This window comes from Mugil cephalus, chromosome 5 (genome assembly GCF_022458985.1).
Source record: "Mugil cephalus isolate CIBA_MC_2020 chromosome 5, CIBA_Mcephalus_1.1, whole genome shotgun sequence".
Classification (NCBI taxonomy): Eukaryota; Metazoa; Chordata; class Actinopteri; order Mugiliformes; family Mugilidae; genus Mugil; species Mugil cephalus.
Genome location: NC_061774.1, coordinates 11,333,182 through 11,351,142, shown reverse-complemented (window position 1 = coordinate 11,351,142; position 17,961 = coordinate 11,333,182). Strand labels below are relative to the sequence as shown.

General features: G+C 46.1%; 1 protein-coding gene across 1 annotated transcript; it reads right to left on the bottom strand.

The window, feature by feature from the left end:
* Positions 1–3,534: 3,534 nt before the first annotated feature.
* On the bottom strand, positions 3,535–16,887 carry clcf1 (cardiotrophin-like cytokine factor 1). Its single transcript, XM_047584476.1, has 3 exons — positions 16,560–16,887; positions 7,877–8,031; positions 3,535–6,792 (listed from the first exon to the last, which is right to left on the bottom strand). Exons 1-3 carry the CDS (start codon positions 16,576–16,578, stop codon positions 5,482–5,484), a joined length of 1,485 nt encoding a protein of 494 aa, XP_047440432.1. The 5' UTR covers positions 16,579–16,887; the 3' UTR covers positions 3,535–5,481.
* Between the last annotated feature and the right edge of the window lie 1,074 nt (positions 16,888–17,961).

Genomic DNA, 17,961 nt, shown 5'->3' with positions numbered 1-17,961 from the left:
TGACATGAAAGCGCTCGCACACCTCTGCGGTTTTGCTCACTCACACGGACGACCGATTGATTAACTCATAAATCAGCCTCATCCCAGGCCCCGGGCCCTGGAGCGCCCCTCTGCCTCCACCCCCACCAACCCAAAAAAAAAAAAAAAAGTGGCGGTGGGAAGCTGCAAGCCCAACCCTGTGCCCTCCAGCTAAGTAAGTGGAGGCGGGATGTTCCAGCTCATGGCAGAAACCCAGCAGGAGGGAGAGGCCAGGTGGAGCAGGTAGAGTGGGTGCTGGAGAGAAAAGGAAAATTCAGGGTGGGGACGTGGAAACAACAGGTTCGGGATTAGTGAGCGTTATTATAAAGACAGGAAAGGATGGAGAAAGAAAACACAGGGGGACTTAGAGAGGGATACAAACGTGTGACAAAGACAGTGGACGGGAATCAAACGGTGTGCAGCGCTGCCAAAGTGGAAGGAAACAAGGGGAGACAGATATGGAGACAAAGGGGGAGAGAAAGCATAGAGGAATGCAGTAAATCCCTGAGTGACTGAACTATTCTCTGGAGAAAGAAAAGAGGAATTTTTATGTGCTGCAGGTGAGCAGAACAGAGAGGGAGGGAGAGACGAGAAAGGGAGAGAGAGAGAGAGAGGGAGATAGACAGATGGAAAAAGATGGAGGGAGCGCGGGGGTGGCCGAGGGAATTTGAGGGGAAGCGTGAAAGGGTTTGATTGTAGCAGAGAGAAGGGGACACGTGGGGTGAAAATGAGGCGAAAGTGTCTCGAAAATGATACAAAATGGCCGCTCGCGCGGTCAGGGAGGATGGCACATATGTGGACAGGGCGACGGGAGGAGGACGGACATATGGAAAGACGATCGGGAAACAAAAAAGTCACTGAGAGCAAACTGGAGAAAGACAGACGGACGGGGAGGAAGAGGAGGTCCGAGAAGAGCTCGATTAACGCATCTGTGTATCTTAAAGGAGTACACCAGATTTTCTGTCCGCCTGTCAGCCTAAATGATGCGATCACACACACACCGAAATCAAAATGTGACCCAGAAATCCTGTTGAATGTTGTCTGCGTGGACTTCTGTTCTTCTTCTTCTTAGTTCTACTAATCCAACAAGTGTCCTGCAGATCTGTCCTGGGAGAAGTTTTCATTTTTTTTTATTTTTTTTAAATCAAATCTTTTTTTCTGCATGAAAATAAGTGAATCTCCCCTGTAGATAAATACTGAGAGGAGGGTAAAAAAAACAAAACCCTCAGCAGCGTGAATAAGAGCATCAATAATTCAGATTTCAACACGGAAAGGAAACAATGAAGCACAGTGGCTCCATTCTTCAAAAATGGATCCAGATATGTCAAAAGAAGCACCGCATAGCTTAGTGGAGATTCAGCCCTAAAAAGCCCTCTGTTAAAACCCAAGGGGCTGAGGCTGATGGGAAATATTTCATTACTGAAGGCCGGTCGATAATCAGGACATCCAAGTATTTGAAATACTTACACACAGGATTTTGGAAACGTGATTATACTAACAAATATTACATCTCATGTAACACGATCGTAAAGTGAACGGTGGAACGTGTATTTGATGAAAGGAAATGAACCAGGAAGTGGATTTGTATGGATGAGACCGGACCACAGATCATGACGCAGCTTTGTTTGGCTGAAGCCGTCTTATTCTGACAAGATGAATAATGAATCAATGAGAAACTATGTTACTACATAGAAATATAGCCCGAATTTCGTTGCTTGGAAGGGCTCGTTTATAGAATAATACTTGTACTCTGCTTTCAGTTTTATATGTTGAAGCGTTTTATTCATTCTTTTATATTGCAGTTGATCATTAAATGAATTATTGAACTTGAAGAATCTTGTTCCCGTGCCAACGATTTCCCATCTGACGAAGGGGAAGGGAAAAGGGAAAAACCTCTGCGTTTTCCTTTTTCCCTTTAAGACCTGGAGTTTCAGGCTGGAGTGTAGAGAAGCACAAGGAGCAGGAGAGCCAGAAACAAAAAAAAAGGAGGAGAAGAGCTCTCCGAGAGCAAATAAATGTTCTCCGACAAGATGGCCTGCAACGCAACTGCTCCTCTGTATTAGATCACAGCCCGTCAATCAGACTCAAAAAAGGCCTGTCGGCTCCTCCGTCAGCAGCTGCCTGATAGACCAAACAAGCCAATAATGTCGATGCCTTGTCACTCTCTATCTGCTCTTATCGAAGCACTTGCCAGCTGAGTCATCCTAACAGGGCTCAGCTATCCTGTTACGTATTAGTTACAGCAATTTGTCTCCGCTTCACTGACAGTGAGAGGCAGGCAGGGAGAGGGAGACAACAGTGAGTGATGGCTGTTAGATAGCTATGCATGACAAGCCTCATTCCACCAAAGTTCTGACACATAGAGATAATGATTCACACACGTGCTGCGCTCGCAAGCCCACACAGGGGCAAACAATACACACACACACACAGATAAACGCACACACACACGAGGTCCACACAAAGACGCCTTTGTCGACTACTGGCGGCCCCTCAGTCACTGCTTACTGAATGCAAAAAATACACAGCCCCCGTGTATTTGCGTGTGTGTGTATATACTGCATGTGTAATGCCTCTGTCACCGTTAACCCTCTGCGGCACTTAGTCATGAGTGCCCGATGACGACGACAATGCAGCCGTCCACCTCCCATATAAGTCACTTCCTGTTCTGCTTTCAGGCTCGTATGTGCTCTTGCATTTGTGCGTTCGGGGCTGTGCGTGCGTGCGTTTGTTCCAGGGCGGGAGCGTGCGGTTGCGTGCAGGTGTGTACCTCGGAGGTGATGGGAAGGGAGATTCTCATTGATCCTTTAATAGCCGGCCCGGGGCGAGGAGAGGCAGCCAGAGACAGGGAGAGAGAAAGAGGGAGAGCTGCAGAGAACGTGGGATAAAAGCGCAGTCGCAGGCAATAAAGCCAAACAAGAAAGAAAGGAGGGGTGGGGGGGTTGAGGGGGAGATAACAGGTGAGGAAGAGACCAAAGACTGCAGAAGATAAGGGACGTGCAAAAAAAAACGATAAGGGGTAGAGGCGGTGACAGAGACAGGCCAACTGTCGGCCTCGATGCACAGACACAACAAGAGGCCGTTGGTGGGATTATGAGGGGTGTGTTCGTACCTGCGCCCGTTTGTGCTCATGTAAATCCCCCACTGTCACAGGTCAGGGTGGTGTTTTGGGGGAAGAGGAGCTTCGTGAGATAATGCGTTGAGAAAGGAAAGCAAAGCGGGAGGTGGGAAGACAGAGATGAAAGGAAAGATCGTAAATTTTCAGCAGGACAGACAAATAAAAACTCTCTCATACCCCGCCTCTCTCGCTCTATTTTTTTTTTATTTTTTTTTTTGCGCTATGAATGTGAGCCGGCCTTTGTTTCTCAGGAAACGCCCTGACCCCAAACTCCTCTCCCCTTGTGCCAATCACCCGAAACCATCCCTATAAAACTAAAACCATTGCAAACAAAAATCCCATATGCATTTCTTTATTCTCTCCTCTCAGCGGATTCCCAAATGACCAATAACACCACGCTCTGTACAAAAGCTAGTATTTATTCTCTTTTGAGTTACAATACAGTATTTTCACACTGGAGGAAAATAAATAGACATCTTGTTCAATAAATAGCATAGATATGATCTATAACCTTTAGCCATATCATCTAAGATACATTGCAAACACATGACAAGATTCATTTAGATTCATTCTGAAAAGAAATCTGTTAGTTTTCCAGGAGGAAATCACTGTATGTCTGAACTTTGTCTTCAGGTTAAGTTACGTAAAGGAATATTTCAACATTTTGGCACTGAAAATATGATTACTGAGAAGAAATATAAATAAAAAAAAAAGTAAATTACTTTCTGTTGTTGTCACCGTGATCAGACTCTTCATCGGAAATTTGCAGCAGAAAACAAAAGCAAGTTCTTGAGGCCCCTAAGTGGTATCTCCATAGCCAAGATGGGCCTCGTAGTTGAAATATTAGAGGTCGCTCTCATTCCCAGGGCGTCAAATTCTGCTGTTTTGTCAAAGCGGCTGGCGTCACAGAGATAAGCACGGGGCTCCCTTTGGTGTTGTGATGTACTCCGATGTTAACCCATTTGAACCAAAAACCCACGATCCAAGTGGCTCTGAGGCCTCAAACTAAACGAATGAAGCCGTGAAGAGGAGACGTCAGCGGCTTTGACATAATAGCAGTATTTGACACTCTGGGAACGTGTTGGTTATTAACATTTAACATTCATACCGATCACCATACATCTGCTATAGCTATACCATATGGTCTTAGTGCGTAATAGTGGAATAAAAGTTTGAGAACAGTAGCAAACACCTAACCTAGCATTGTCCAAAGGTAAAAAGAAACCTACCAGCATCCAGTCTGTTACAATGCCTGGGATGCTGATCATATAATTTAATAAAAAGAAATATCTGTTTGTCATCAAGTAATGTTATTTTTTGGAGCTGTACCACTATGTTTCATTGTCATGGGTTTAGTAGGTTTGGTCCTATTTAAACAAATTAGATATTATGTGTCAAGAGGTGCTGGTGGTTTTATTTTACCTTTGCCTGATTCCAGTCTTCACGCTCAGTGCTGAACTCTCTGTTCGAGCTCTAGAACAGCTCAGTTTTAGGGGAAAAATAGGTCGAATGTCGTGTTCTTGCTGCAGAGCGATTGTGTGAACAAGTGTTACACATTTCTGAGCATTGTGTCCAAAGCAGGATAGAAGTTACTGGTAAGTTTAAGTCATAAAATGTGACAATAACCGCGTGTGTGTTTGACCGTATGACCGGACAGTGTGAGTGGCGCCGTTGTAGGGTTACTGTAACTGGGCAGTTAGTTCTGATTACTCAGCAGTGCCCCTCTGCTGGTTACTTCCACCGCTCACCCCCTGACTCAGCTTCCCCTTCTCCTGCTCTATGCCCTCATCATCCCTCCGGCCATTTTTCCTCCGCTTTTGTCTTTCGCCCATTCAGAAATTTTTCCTCCGTCCTTTAGAGAAAATGAATGTTTGCTGATTCACGCATCTGGGGCCGTTGAATCAGTCCTCGCTGAATGGCTGCACTGTCTGTCTCGCTGCCTGTCACTCAGTTTGCCCTCGTCTGCCCGTCTGTGTGTGTGTCTAACCACCTACAGTGGTATTTCTGTCGATCCATGAGCCGTGAAGTCCGGTAACTCAGCCCGATCTCAGTGTGTCTCGCTCAATGAGCTGCTATGTGCATTAGGCGGGTGACAGTGCTGGTAATGTGTTGGCTTTGTGTGTCTTATATTCCATTAGCACTTCTGGTGACCTGCCAAATAGTCCTTCATTCACTTATTCCAGTACGGTATGAATGAATGTGTTAAGCGCGACTGTGTTCGTGTGCTTCTGTCTGTTTGATGCCACTGTGCAAATAATAGACTTCCGAGATATATATATATATATATATACTGCACTTTTGTGTGTCTGTGTACGTCTCAGTGTCCCGCGCCGAAACCGCGAGTCTCAGCCTCGGAGTCTCTTCTTGAGGCGGTTGAAGTCCTTCGCTGACCTCCACAACCAGCTCTGCAGCTCCCGGAGGATCCAGAAGCCCTCCACCTTCCTGGCGAAGTCGTTCATCGTCGGCCGCACTGACAGGAGCGAAGACGAGGAGGGCGAGGAGGAGAAGAGGGGGCTCAGGGGAGGCGAGAGGAGGGAGGTGCCCCGCCGTAGAGACAGGGGCACAGTCTGGGGGAGGAGGGTGTGCTCCTCACCCGTTCCGAACTGGTAAAGCAGGGAGAGGGTGGACAGAGCAGGCGGGAGGGTCGGGGACAGGATGGAGCGGGGAGGCCGGCGGTGCTGCTGCTGCTGATGATGATGATGGACAGAGGAGGACGAGGAGGGAGCGTCCGTGTCCGTCTGCTTCTCCTCCTCCACCATCAACATCCTCTCCACAATAAATCCGTCCTCCTCTCGGAGCGTGTCGCCTGCGTGCCGCGAGTTCAGGTTGTAGCTGTACTGAAGGGAGCCGGAGGGGCCCACGGCCAGGTATGACACCTGGTCGCTGGGTTCAGGCTGCCTCTCCGTGTCCCCTCCGTCCTCGCTGACGCTCAGCAACCTCCTCCTCCTCCATCTCTCCGCCCCTCCGCTTTGCGTCAACTCATCTTCACTGTCAGCGTCTTTTCCAGCCCACTTCCCGCTCTCCGGCTCTTCCCTCTTCTCCCGTCTCCCTCTTTCTCCTTTCCCCTTCTCCCTCAGTCCACCGCTTCTTCCCGCGGCCCCGGTCGCCTCCGCCCTCCTCCCCTCTTTCCCCCTCCTCTTTTCCACCAGGTCCGCACCGACGCCGTCCTCCCTCTCCCCTCTGATCACCTTCGTCCCGCTTCTCCTTTGGTTGCTTCGTTGACCGGACTCCGTCCTCGTTCCGGCCCTGGACCGGTACAAGCTCTGGCTCATGAGCGGAGCGGGCCGGTTGCCCCCCGCCCCCCTCGGCACGTACTGCAGCTCGCCGCCGTTGCTTCCCACATTCGCAGACTGAGGGGGGAGCGTGTAACCGAGGGTGGTCATCAGCGCAGATATCGAGCCCAGGAGTCCATCCAGGCCCGTGCAAAAGTGAAGCAGGGAGGTCTTGAGGGAGGGGCAGAGGGTCGACCGAGCCAGCTCCCTGACGGCCGCCAGCAGGACGGAGTAGGCCTTCTGGTTCTGGGCGAGCCGGGCCTGGTTCTCCAGGCCGTGCCACAGCTCCAGTCGGGTAGCAGCGCTGGGCAGCGTCAGGGCCGTGCTGTTGGGCCGCGGGGGGGAGAAATCCTTCTCGTTGAACGGAGGCCCGAGATAGGTCAGCTGGGGGGTAAATAAAAATAAACGAGAAGAAAAGAAGAGAATGGATTAATCTTGTTTATTTCAAACTGCTTTATAGTTGATGAATCTTCTACTATTATACTTTAAATAGTTTCACTTCATAACACAAGCAAACAGACTGTTATACAAGTTGTAAATATCATGTAACCAGATTATCTGAATGTGAATGTTAAATTAAAGGGAAGTTCTCCTGTGTCTAACACACTCAAAACAGGAATGACTAATAGTGGTTTTACTGTTTGTCTTTGTGTCCTTTTCCAAAGTGGTTTCAAAATCATTTGGCTGACCAGAGCCTTTGAGAAGAAGCTGAATTTACTGCTGCCACGTTGCCAAATCTCAGTGATAAAGACGACACAGGACGATCAGTGAAAATGATCTGATTTTTCTGCCTAAAACCGAACGCTACGGGAATATCAGTAAAAAATGTTCATTTGAGTTCGAACATTTGATCTTTTCACGCGGGAAGAGCAAATATTATTCCTTGAAAAGATCTTTTTTTCTTTTTTTTTAACCAAACACTTCAAGAAATAAAAGTCAACGTTTGTACCATTGTGCAACAGAAGTATAATCATATTATCATATGATTAATATCAGATATCAAAACCTTACAAAAAAAAACACCTCAACATTGTCCTGTTACACAGCTCATCCCGACAAGTATGCATAATAAAAAATAAACACACAAGGATCTACGTGCACAGAAACACATACTCAAAACCTCACGTCACTGCTCAAGCATTAGTGACCTCCCGACTGTTTGCCAGGAGAGCTTTTTCCAGTCATCATGCTAAGCTAACCATTTTCTGGTAGCTGCAGCTTTTCTCCAGGGTAGTTAACAAGAGTATTTATCCACCAGATATATCCCCATTGGAACTTTTTAGGCCAATCTTCTGGGGAAAATACCTTGATCTTCATCACTACTGTTCATCACTCCATTTCAGACTATACCTACTTTAATAGGCACCTTAATATCATTGTATTAATTGGGTGAATTGTTCACAGAGCCATGATATTTAAGTTGCTTACATATGCAGTAGATTCACTTAAAAACAAAACAAATACTCACATATACGTCTTTGATTTCCTTGAGCTGATACTCCAGGTATTTGGTCAGCTCATATGTGCTCTCTATTGAGCTCCTCTCACTGGCCAGGGTGTGGGAAGGATCCACAGCCATCGCCATGGCAGCAGCCAATAGCAGGACGAGCTGATGGCGGCAGACTGCGAAGAAATTGAAGGAGAGAAGGCTGCGATTAAAGCTCAGACAGGCACGGCGAGATGTTTATTTAATGACATTCGCGTGTTGCGTGTCCAAGTGTTAATTAACATACACCGCAGAGGTATTCGTAACAATAACACAGAGGCGAAATTGATTTCGGCCATTATTTTCTCAGACGTCTTGTGATTATTTAACTTGGATGCTGAGCATTTTGATTAAATCAACGATGAGAGCTCAACAGACAAAAATCACCTCCGAGCTGCACTGCAGTCGCTGCACCATCTCACTGTTTATACGATTTTTTTTTACAATATTCTGGTTTATTTCTTTGTCTCTATGGCGATGGCCCCGTCTGTTTACATATTGCCAGGTCAGAGTCATCTGACACTGCCAATAAAGCTTTTTCCGTTTCCAATCTAATTTTAGAGGTTTCTGGCTGTCAGAGGTTTACTCTGGCGTCAAATAAAACCTCGCTTAATAGCTTCAGACAGGCAGACAAATGGCTCCTATGTTCAATGCACCGGTCTGTCAGGCATACGGCCGCTGAAACACACACACACACGCACGCACACATGTTCGCTCAAGACTGATAACCCCAAAAAACAAAGACATTTGGCTTTCTTTACAATCACAAACATTAATGTGTTTGTATCGGTTGCATGTTTGCTGTGGAGATCTTGTTTAGGTTTAAAGGAGTGTTTGTGTAGGTGGTCGATGTTGCTGTGTGAGTGTTTGTGAGAATGTCTGTAGCTGTAATTATATATGTGGATTAAAGTCGTATTGCCGTACACAGTGATTTTGAGTGTGTGCTGGTGTGTGTGTATGTGTGTGTGTGTGTGAGTGTGTGTGTGTGTGTAGGGGCTGTAACACTGGAAACCTTTTAGTACCCCTGTCTCTGGTTTCAAACAGAGAAAATTGGAGCTGAAAGGTGGTTTTCAACATTAAGGAACTTCATGTACGTCCGCTCCTCTTTGTCCCGTGGCTTCTCTCTCCGGACGCTTTCACTTTCGCGCTTTCTCCCTTTACTTTACTCTCTCAACGCGCGTTTCCGCTCTCCGTCTTCGCCTTCCATCTTCCCCCGTCCGGGCTCTCATCCTCCTGACAGTCAGGCCGTGATTCATGCTTGTAATTGTAGGCAAAACATGCTGCTGTTCAGCAGGTGTGAAATGTGCACTACGTAACGTGTGTGTGTGTGTGTGTGACCCTGCCGGCTTTCTCTCTTCAACCGAGCCTGACTTCCTCAGACACAAATCGGGCCGATCCAAACCCGTTCTCCTCTCGAATTAGTCACGCTGAACTCAAACGTTCCTTTCCCTCTCGTCATACCTTTCGCCGTCCACGTTTTCCCCCTCGCGGCGCCCTCATCCCTCGTCTGCCTCGGGTCAAAATAACAGCAGACAATTAACCCTGATTAGCTCTCCTGCTGCCCTTTTCTTTCCCTCGGCCTTTCATCTTTCACGATGGGCCCCACAGGACGAATAAGAGACTCTAAGGGGAAAAGGCTCAACACCTCGCAAGACATTAACCTAAAGCAGTCAACGCCTTCTCCATCTGACGCAACCCAAACAGGGCTGGGTGGAAACTCGGTGATATTACGCGCACCACGCTCGAAACCTAAACTTTGTCTTTGACGTGCGAAGGGAAGAATGAAACCTATTTGAAATCAAATTGGCAGAACACACTGACAAATAAGGGAAATCCGTTTGATTACGTTACAAATTGCGACCATCACATAGCAGCGGTTAATTGCAGTGACAGATGAAGGACTGTTCGGGAAATGGTTTCAAATTAAAACAGGATTAGAAATGCTTGTCAGCGAAGTGACAAACTGAACAAGCGATTCCCTCTCCGTTTAATTAAAAAGAAGGAAAAGCACAGCCTCTCTCATAGCTGGTGACTCTTCCACTACCTGTTGATGGCTACATCTAAGCGCCCTCCGAGACTATTTTCTAAACCACTGCGGTTGAGCAACCACCACACGCTCCCACACACCTTGAAATCAGTCAAGCGGCCCAACCCCTGTCAGCCCGGCCTCCTCCGTTCCCCCCCAACTGCTAAAGCCTCATCACCTGTCAGGGGCAATGTGTGTCTTTCAGCAAACGCCTGAACATTTGGAGTTCATCAGGCCACCGGCTCCTTCCACTTAAACATCCCCCCGATTAGCATCAAAACACCGTGAGAGTTGGTCACTCTCTCGTGGCGTAAATAGTCCCGGGAGGTAAAGGACGCACACCGTGCAGACCGGGACGCAATCACAGGGAATAAACAGGTACCAGAAGAACAAAATCAGCCTGGGAAGGAGAAAGAAATATCTTCTTGGCAAAATTCAATCCAAACTGTTCCAAATCGTTTCCTTTTGTCTGCAGCCACATGCTTGGAGATGATTGCCAGACGTGAAAGGCTCTTGTTGTTTTGATTGAGCACTGACATGTCTAGAAGCAGCCTCCGCCGCGGCTAAAAAACAACCTCTCTTTTGTACGAGTAAGCTGAGATAGCTCAAAACGAGAGTCGTGTTGTTGTGATATAACATTAGATTGAGTAACTACACTACAGTCGGCATATAGAGTGACTTCAAGGCGAGCCCCGCGGGCTTGGGGCTGCGTTTGTGTACCTGGCAGTGGAAGCACACTCCGCAGGGCAGGGTTGAAACCAGAACATTCTCCATGGGGGGATTGCATTACAGCAGCACAGGGGTTCCCTACAACGACCGTGACCTGCCTCTGTGCACTTGTGCGTGCGTTTGACTCCGCACACAAACTACCTATTAGGGTTACACGTACGCACGCACAGGGGAGCTCCTTTTATTCACAGCAGATCATATTTTTATCTTCGGTTTGCTCTCTGGTGTAAATTCAGATCTGGCACTCTGGAGTCTGGCTGCCATCTGCAAAACAGAGCCGAGCATGAGGCTCAGAGCATCTGAGCTCCAAACAGGTCAAGATTAAACCTTGCCACAGGGTCGGGGTTCAGAGTTGAATTTCGGGGCACAAGGCCGTATTCAGGGGCAAAAAAAAAAAAAAAAAAAACGCCTGTAACTCATCTGACAATTTACACTCCAGACGGTGTTTTGGTAAACCAGCGACCTAGTGTTTGGCGGGAGCTGTACTTCTCCTATCCAAGAGGACTAGTGTTTCATCTTTCCCAACGTGCACCACCATTTGAGGTTTTAAACAAGCAGCTTAAACAGAATTTGGTATTGTGGGAAACCATGTGAGAGTAAATCTTTCCAGACTGGCCCAGGAAAAACTTGCTCCGGTGCCAAAGAAGGTTGCCCTCCACTGCTCTAACCACTTGAAAGAGGTCTTAAACCGAGAGGAAGCATAAAAAGAAGATGATAAGGGTTAGGGCTAAATTGATTCCTTCTATAACATTGATTAGGGAGCCTAGACTGTGGTCATTACTGCCACTGCTGCATGTGTACACAACATTACATGTTCATATTATTACTATAATATTATATTACAGAATATATATTGTTATATTACAGAACTTATCTATCTGTCTACTTGCATATATCTGCTGTATATGCATAGCCATGTCCAGTGTTGCCACAGTTACCTTGAAAAAGTAATCGGATTAGTGATTACTGATTACTCCTTTGAAAAGTAGTTAGATTACACGTTACTTTATTAGTTACATTCAACAGCTCCAAAAAAAAAAAAAAAATCCAAAAAAAACAACATGTTTTTATGACGATGCAGAATCTCCCTTACAACATAGCGACCGACTTCTTCTTCATCTCTCCAAAACTTACTGGTTTTGCTCCAAAAGTTTTGAGACTTATAATCCTTTGTTGTTTTTTCCCCCCCTCTGGGAAGCGAACCTCTGACCCTTCGGCTTCCCAGTTGCACCTCTAACCACTACTCTGTGCTTAAAACCTGACTTGCGGCGTACGTGACATCGCTCCCCGAGATCCACGGTGACTTGGCTGAGTGACTTTGATCTGATCACTGGTTTGGAAATAGCAACGCTAAAGTAGTCAGATCAGAGTTACTCAAGTGGGTAAGAGCCATGTTTTACTGAACCCAAACCCCATGCGGCCCATTACACCCTCTCAGTCTGTACAGTCCGGCTGTATTTCTGCTCAGTCCCTGGATCGGACCTCACATGCCTTATTGTGAGTGACACATTTAAATCCCACCCTCGGACATTCGGGTGGTTAGCCTGTAACATATTGTCCCATAAATACTGTATTTATTGACCTATGAATCAGACTCAAACTGAACTGTCTGACTCTTATTTTAAATGTGTTTTGACCTCTGCAGACCTTATGAAAATAATTTGATTGTAATCTGCACTTATTCTGATTGAACAAATTTAGTTACTGTTAAATAAGACAGATGAAAACTAAACAAGTATCAAAAAAAAAAAAAAAAATTAGGGTAAAGGTTATATAGATGAGTTAACACAAGTTGTGCTGAGGTAAATGTCCACTTTCTTGCTTTTTCAGGTGTTTTAGTCGTATTTAGTTTTATTCCACTGACTGATAGGGCTCGCAGAATACAAAGATCCCTACCAACTGATATATTTTTATTGCATCCGCACACTGCAGCCAAGAAACTAGATAATGTACGCCGTTCATCGCGTCGAGCTACCTCGAGTTGCTTTTCCCACAACGCGCGCCCATCCTCTCGCATATTTGTTGTCATCGAGCTAACGTAGCAGAAACTGAGCTGCGGGCTCCTTGTGGCGCTGTTGACAGAAGAGACCCGTCAGAGCCAAACTCTGACGAGATGTTTGCTTCCTGCATAGTTTTTTAATTGTTCAGCTGCACCGTACCTGGTGGCAATTTTTATCCTCTGTCATGGCACTGAGCATAAACACAGCGGTGGGTGCCGGCGGCAAAGACATGCACAAACAGTCTGATGCAAAAGGAGGGAGGGAGGGAGGGAGGGAGGCGAAGTGGACAGAGACGCACACAATGTGGGGTGAAGAGGGGGAGGTTGACAGTCTGGGGGTCAGGGTCAGTGGTGTGTGCCTGTGTACAGTTGAAAACCAGATTTATGTGCAGTCTGTACTCAATCAAGTGTGCATTCCTTCACTAACTCAACACACACACACGCATGCACACATATGCATCTGGGGTGAGCAGCGGAGTGTAGGTTCACGTACTCATAGGCATATAAACAAACTAGTTTTGCACTCAAGCGCGCACGCGGAACACAAAAAGGACGCTCTTCTTCCCGTCTCCTCTCCCTCGAGATTGGTTTCCTCGGGGGTTTGCTCATATTCAATTTCAAATTGATCCTCCTGGCGCTGGACGCACACTGGGGCTGCCAAACAACATCAATGACCCAAAAACAAAGGCAAAAGAAAACACACATTAAAAAAAAAAAAAAATCCAATAAAAATCATGTTTATGCCCGGAAACTCTCTGTGCGACCATTTCTCACCAGTCGTAAACTCGACATCCTCCGCTTTGGTTCCCCTTCCCGTCCTATTGTCTGTCTCCCTCTTCACCTTATATGCCCGTCTATCCTTTCATTTTTTATTTTTTTGTAATCTGCGGGTTCCGGTTCGCTCCACGCTTTATCGCCATGTTTGGTTTCAATTTCTTTGTCGCTTCATCTGTCCCACTCCGGCACTAAATCTCCCCGAAACATCAAACTTGCATTTTAGAAGTCTCCTTCCTTTCCATCCCTAATTACCTTTTCCCCTCTCTTCCTTTCACTAATTGGCTCCACTTGTTCGCTCCGACAAAATCTTTCATTCCCTCCTTCCCCTTTTTCAGACCTTCGGTTTTTAATTTACCTCTGAGCCCACCGCCCCCCCTCCGCGTGCTCTCACCCACGCCCCGGCTACTCCCCATCCCGGGCTCGTGGACTGTGGCTTAAACAAATAGCCTTTTAAGAAAAGCTCATTTCAAATCCCCTGCTTTTCGTCGCCTTGAGAGGAAGCAGGAGTTATTTAAAACACTGATCAACAATAATTGACCCAATAACAAAGAAAGTGTTAAATATCTCTTGCATTCAGCTTCTCAGACTCCTTTGATTCACTGCCTTTCTTTCCCTTGTTTGGGAGTGGGCTGAAAATATTTCACTTTTTGACTTTTGATCAACATCGCAAATGATATTAAGACAACTCTAAGAAGCCGGCTGAGGAGGCGACGATAATGGAAATAGCTGTGCGAGCTGTTTACAGTCGTTATTAATTGTTAAATGTTTTGTTTCGCGTCTACATTTACTAACCGAACGACTGGATTCAAAAGAATCGCCTCTTAATATCACGGCCACGTGCTCTCCAGAGCCACGAACGTTAAATAATAATAATAAAAAAAAGGGTTTAATTTGTGTATGACTTGGTCGCCGACTACCAAAATAATTTCATGTCTTCGTGGAGAGCTCTCGACTCCCGGAGCCAACATCGTACTTTATACTCCGCCGTGTTTATTTTACAGTTTCAGTTGCTGCAATTGAAGCTTTTTATGAACGTAAACTGCATATTTGAGACAGTGCAGTGGATTTTGCCATGGAGTCACTTAAGCCACCAGACAAAGTATATAAAAACTTAAAAGCACCAGCTGCAACGTTAAAATAGCGATTGCACATTATTAAAATTACTTTTGTGACATTTTAATGGCAGACCTTGTTCTGAGAGTGAGGGATAGAGACGGAGACGGAGGGATAGAGGAGGAGGAGGAGGAGGAGGAAGAGGAAAAGGAGTTGGTGGAGGGTAGAGAGAGAGAGAGAGAGAGAGAGAGAGCCGGTGAGGGAGAGTTTTCTGAAGCGAGGGGCCATGTTAATTTGGGAAAAATGTAAACAGCATGTGTAACTGTTCAAAGCGTGACCGACTCATTTTATATCAGTCCCCCCCTCCCTCCCTCCCTCCCTCCTCCTCCTCTCTGCTCTCTCTTCCCCTCTGGGTGCTGCTAACTTCTGTCAATCTGCACTGCATTAACCCCTCTACCGCCAGTTCCCTCTCTCTTTCTCTATTTACTTTTATCTGTCTCTACCTCTCTCTTTCCCCACCACTCGCCCTCCCCTCCCTCCCGCACACATCCTCTTGACATCCCCATTTATATACCGTGAAGAATCGAGGATGGCCTGAGCGAATCAAAAGATGTGAAAGGTTCACTTTATCCTCCCCACTTTGTCCTCTCCCTCTCCCTCTCTCCCTCTCTCTCTCTGTGTGTCTGTCTCTGTCTCCTTTGTTTCCTCCTGTTGGCCGGTGTGTTGGAGCTCTCCGGGCCAACACACACTTTTATCTGAAACACACCGGCACTAATTCAAGCCTCGCAGCAATAGCAGGCTTTGTCTGTCTGTCTGTCTCTTTGTGTGCGTGTGCGTGTTTTACAATGTGTGTGCAGCAAAAGTAGAGGGAGGGTTGTGTGCCATTTAAAGCTAATTAACCACATATCTGTGCATCTGCTTCTACCTGGAGGAGATAACTGCTGTGTGTGTGTGTGTGTGTGTGTGTGTAGCAGCATGTTCTTCAACGGCTGAGCTCTCTCCCCTATCTGTATTTATTTGGCCTGAGTATGAGAGGGGGCCAGCACTTTGTTCCGCACTCAGCTCTCTATTTATTGACCTTCTACAGTTACACAAAACTTGCTGATGGCCGCCTTCTTCACATGTAGTGACCACCTAGACGAGGAGAGGAGAGGAGAGGAGAGGAGAGGAGAGGAGAGGAGAGGAGAGGAGAGCGAGGGAGGATGGCAGGCGGGAGCAGGGGAGGAAGGAAGACGGGGAGCGAGAGGAAGCTGGTGATGTTTGGTTCAGCTCATCATTTCATCGCTCATCCCTCAGTGTAGCGTCTGCCTTCCTTTCATAGACAAGGAGCAGCAGCCGCACCAGTTGTCCCAGGGGGGGAAAGTGTGTGTGTGTGTGTGTAAGTACATGTATGTGAGTGTGTGTCTCACACCCTCACGCCCTGACTAACGCGAATCATGTACTTTCTCATATCAGTGACAGATAACTAGACAGAGGCTGCGGCTGCCTGTGACCCCATCAACCCCTCCAAGATGTTTTAACAGTGAATAATACTCCCCAATTTCACACACACACACACACACACGGGCGCGCACAAACACTTTTCAGTCAGTCTCTTCTTTGCACTCTCCTCCTCTCGCTATTGCTTTTTTTTTTACGTTTACAGCAGGAAAAACTCAAAATTTCTCTAAAAGTAAAGGTTTTTTCAGTGTAGTTTTGTCTAATATTTAGACATAAAAAAACTCTCATTTTCTAATGTATGGAAATTCACAGCCATCTTTTACAACTAAATGAAACCCACAGAAATACAAAAATAATTCCATAATTTCACAATCGTGTTCTTTGGTTTTATCTGCAATGAATAAATAATGCAAATTAAGCTATAACACAGGCTGATAGGCCACTTATGGAAATAAAAAAAAGTACCAAAACATTCCCCGCAAGTTTTATTAGTAGAGGAAATAGAAAATATTTGTTGTCTTTATATTATACTCCGGGTGCTGATTTGACAGAAGGACTAGCCCACAATTTTGCTTTCTTAAAAAAAAAAAAAAAAAAAAAAAAAAAAACTGTCATAAAAAGTAATAGACTCGTGGTCTTACCTTCGCACGACCTTCTCATTTTCCCCAAATCCTTTTATTCCGTTCAGCGCTCTGAGAAGTTCACCCACAGGAGCAGAAATAAACCGATAATGATTTCTGCCTCCTCCTCTAGATTGAGTCGCTCTGTTAAAAAAAACTTTTCAGCACGTGTCGACTCAATTGAATCTGCTGAACTCCGAAGAAGATAAGAGGAAGCCACAGGTGGTTAAGATCCAGTCCTCTGAGCGGCTGATTATATTAAAGACATTATTGGGGAAGCCTCAGGATGGAGCTTTAACTCTGACGGTCCGCTGACTTGGTGTGTGTGGTCTGTATGACAGACTGACTGACGGCGGAGCCTTTTTTGTACCTCCTCTTTTGCCCGTTTTCTCCCTTTCCTCCCCTCCTTCCCATCCCGTCTCTTCTTCTTCTTTCCCTACTCTCCTCCTCGATGCTGGTGATTCACCGGGTTGACGCATCGCAGCTCCACTTGACAGAGCCGCTGAACCACGGGACTTGTCATAACTCATTTCTTCCCCTCTCCCATCTTAACCCCGGTGAACGCAACCTGACTGCAGCCGTTTGATCTTTAATCTCCTTCCCTTTTAACAAGGTGCGAGTCCGGCCGGATCGGTTCACCCCTGGCCAGGAGGACCCGGCAACCCTGCGACCCTCAAATCGTCCAGGAAACAAGGAATTACATTCCCTCTCTCCATTTAATCTCCTCGTGTCTGTCTAACTATTTAATATTTGCTTCTTCTTTTTTTTACACTATTGTTTTATCATGAATAAAAATTTTAGTCGTGAATCTATTATTTTTCAACCAATAAATATCTAAGGGAAATTATTTTTCTCCTGCCTTCTTTACGAAATCGAAGGCTTAAATGAATCTGAGCCTAATTATATAAATTAAAATTCTTAATATGACAGAAATATAGAAAAATACTGCAGAAAAGTTACTTGGATGAAAAAGACAATGATTTTCTCACGAACATTTTGGGGAAAAAAAGGGGGCCTGTACATTTGGAGGCCGTGAACTGACATATGGAGTTGCGACACGAGTTATCAGTGAACTAATAAGGGAATAATCCGTCTGTTCTCCTTTCTGTTTCTAAACGAGCAGACGGCAAAGACAAGTGTTTGCCTGCTCCTCGGCGTTTCTTTCTTCTCCCCTTCATTCCTAAGGTCTTAGTTTTTATTGACAATGAGATTACGCTGATCTTCTTCTCTCACCTCCAGCTGTCACTCAGCATTCCAGCAGCAGCCCGCACCGAGGCGCGCCCGCCTGCGCGCGTACACGGGCGGAAAGACTAAAGCGAAAATCAACTTTGTTGATAGTCTTATTTGTCCCGGTTCCAAGTTTAAAAACATCCCCCAGGTATTTTGGTCCTCGTTGTAAAAATCTTTCATAATCGCCCTGATT

Coding starts and splice junctions, on each gene's coding strand:
- clcf1 (XM_047584476.1), bottom strand. Junction 6,793..7,876: donor AGGAAATCAAAGACGTATAT/GTGAGTATTTGT, acceptor TTTACCCCCCAG/CTGACCTATCTCGGGCCTCC.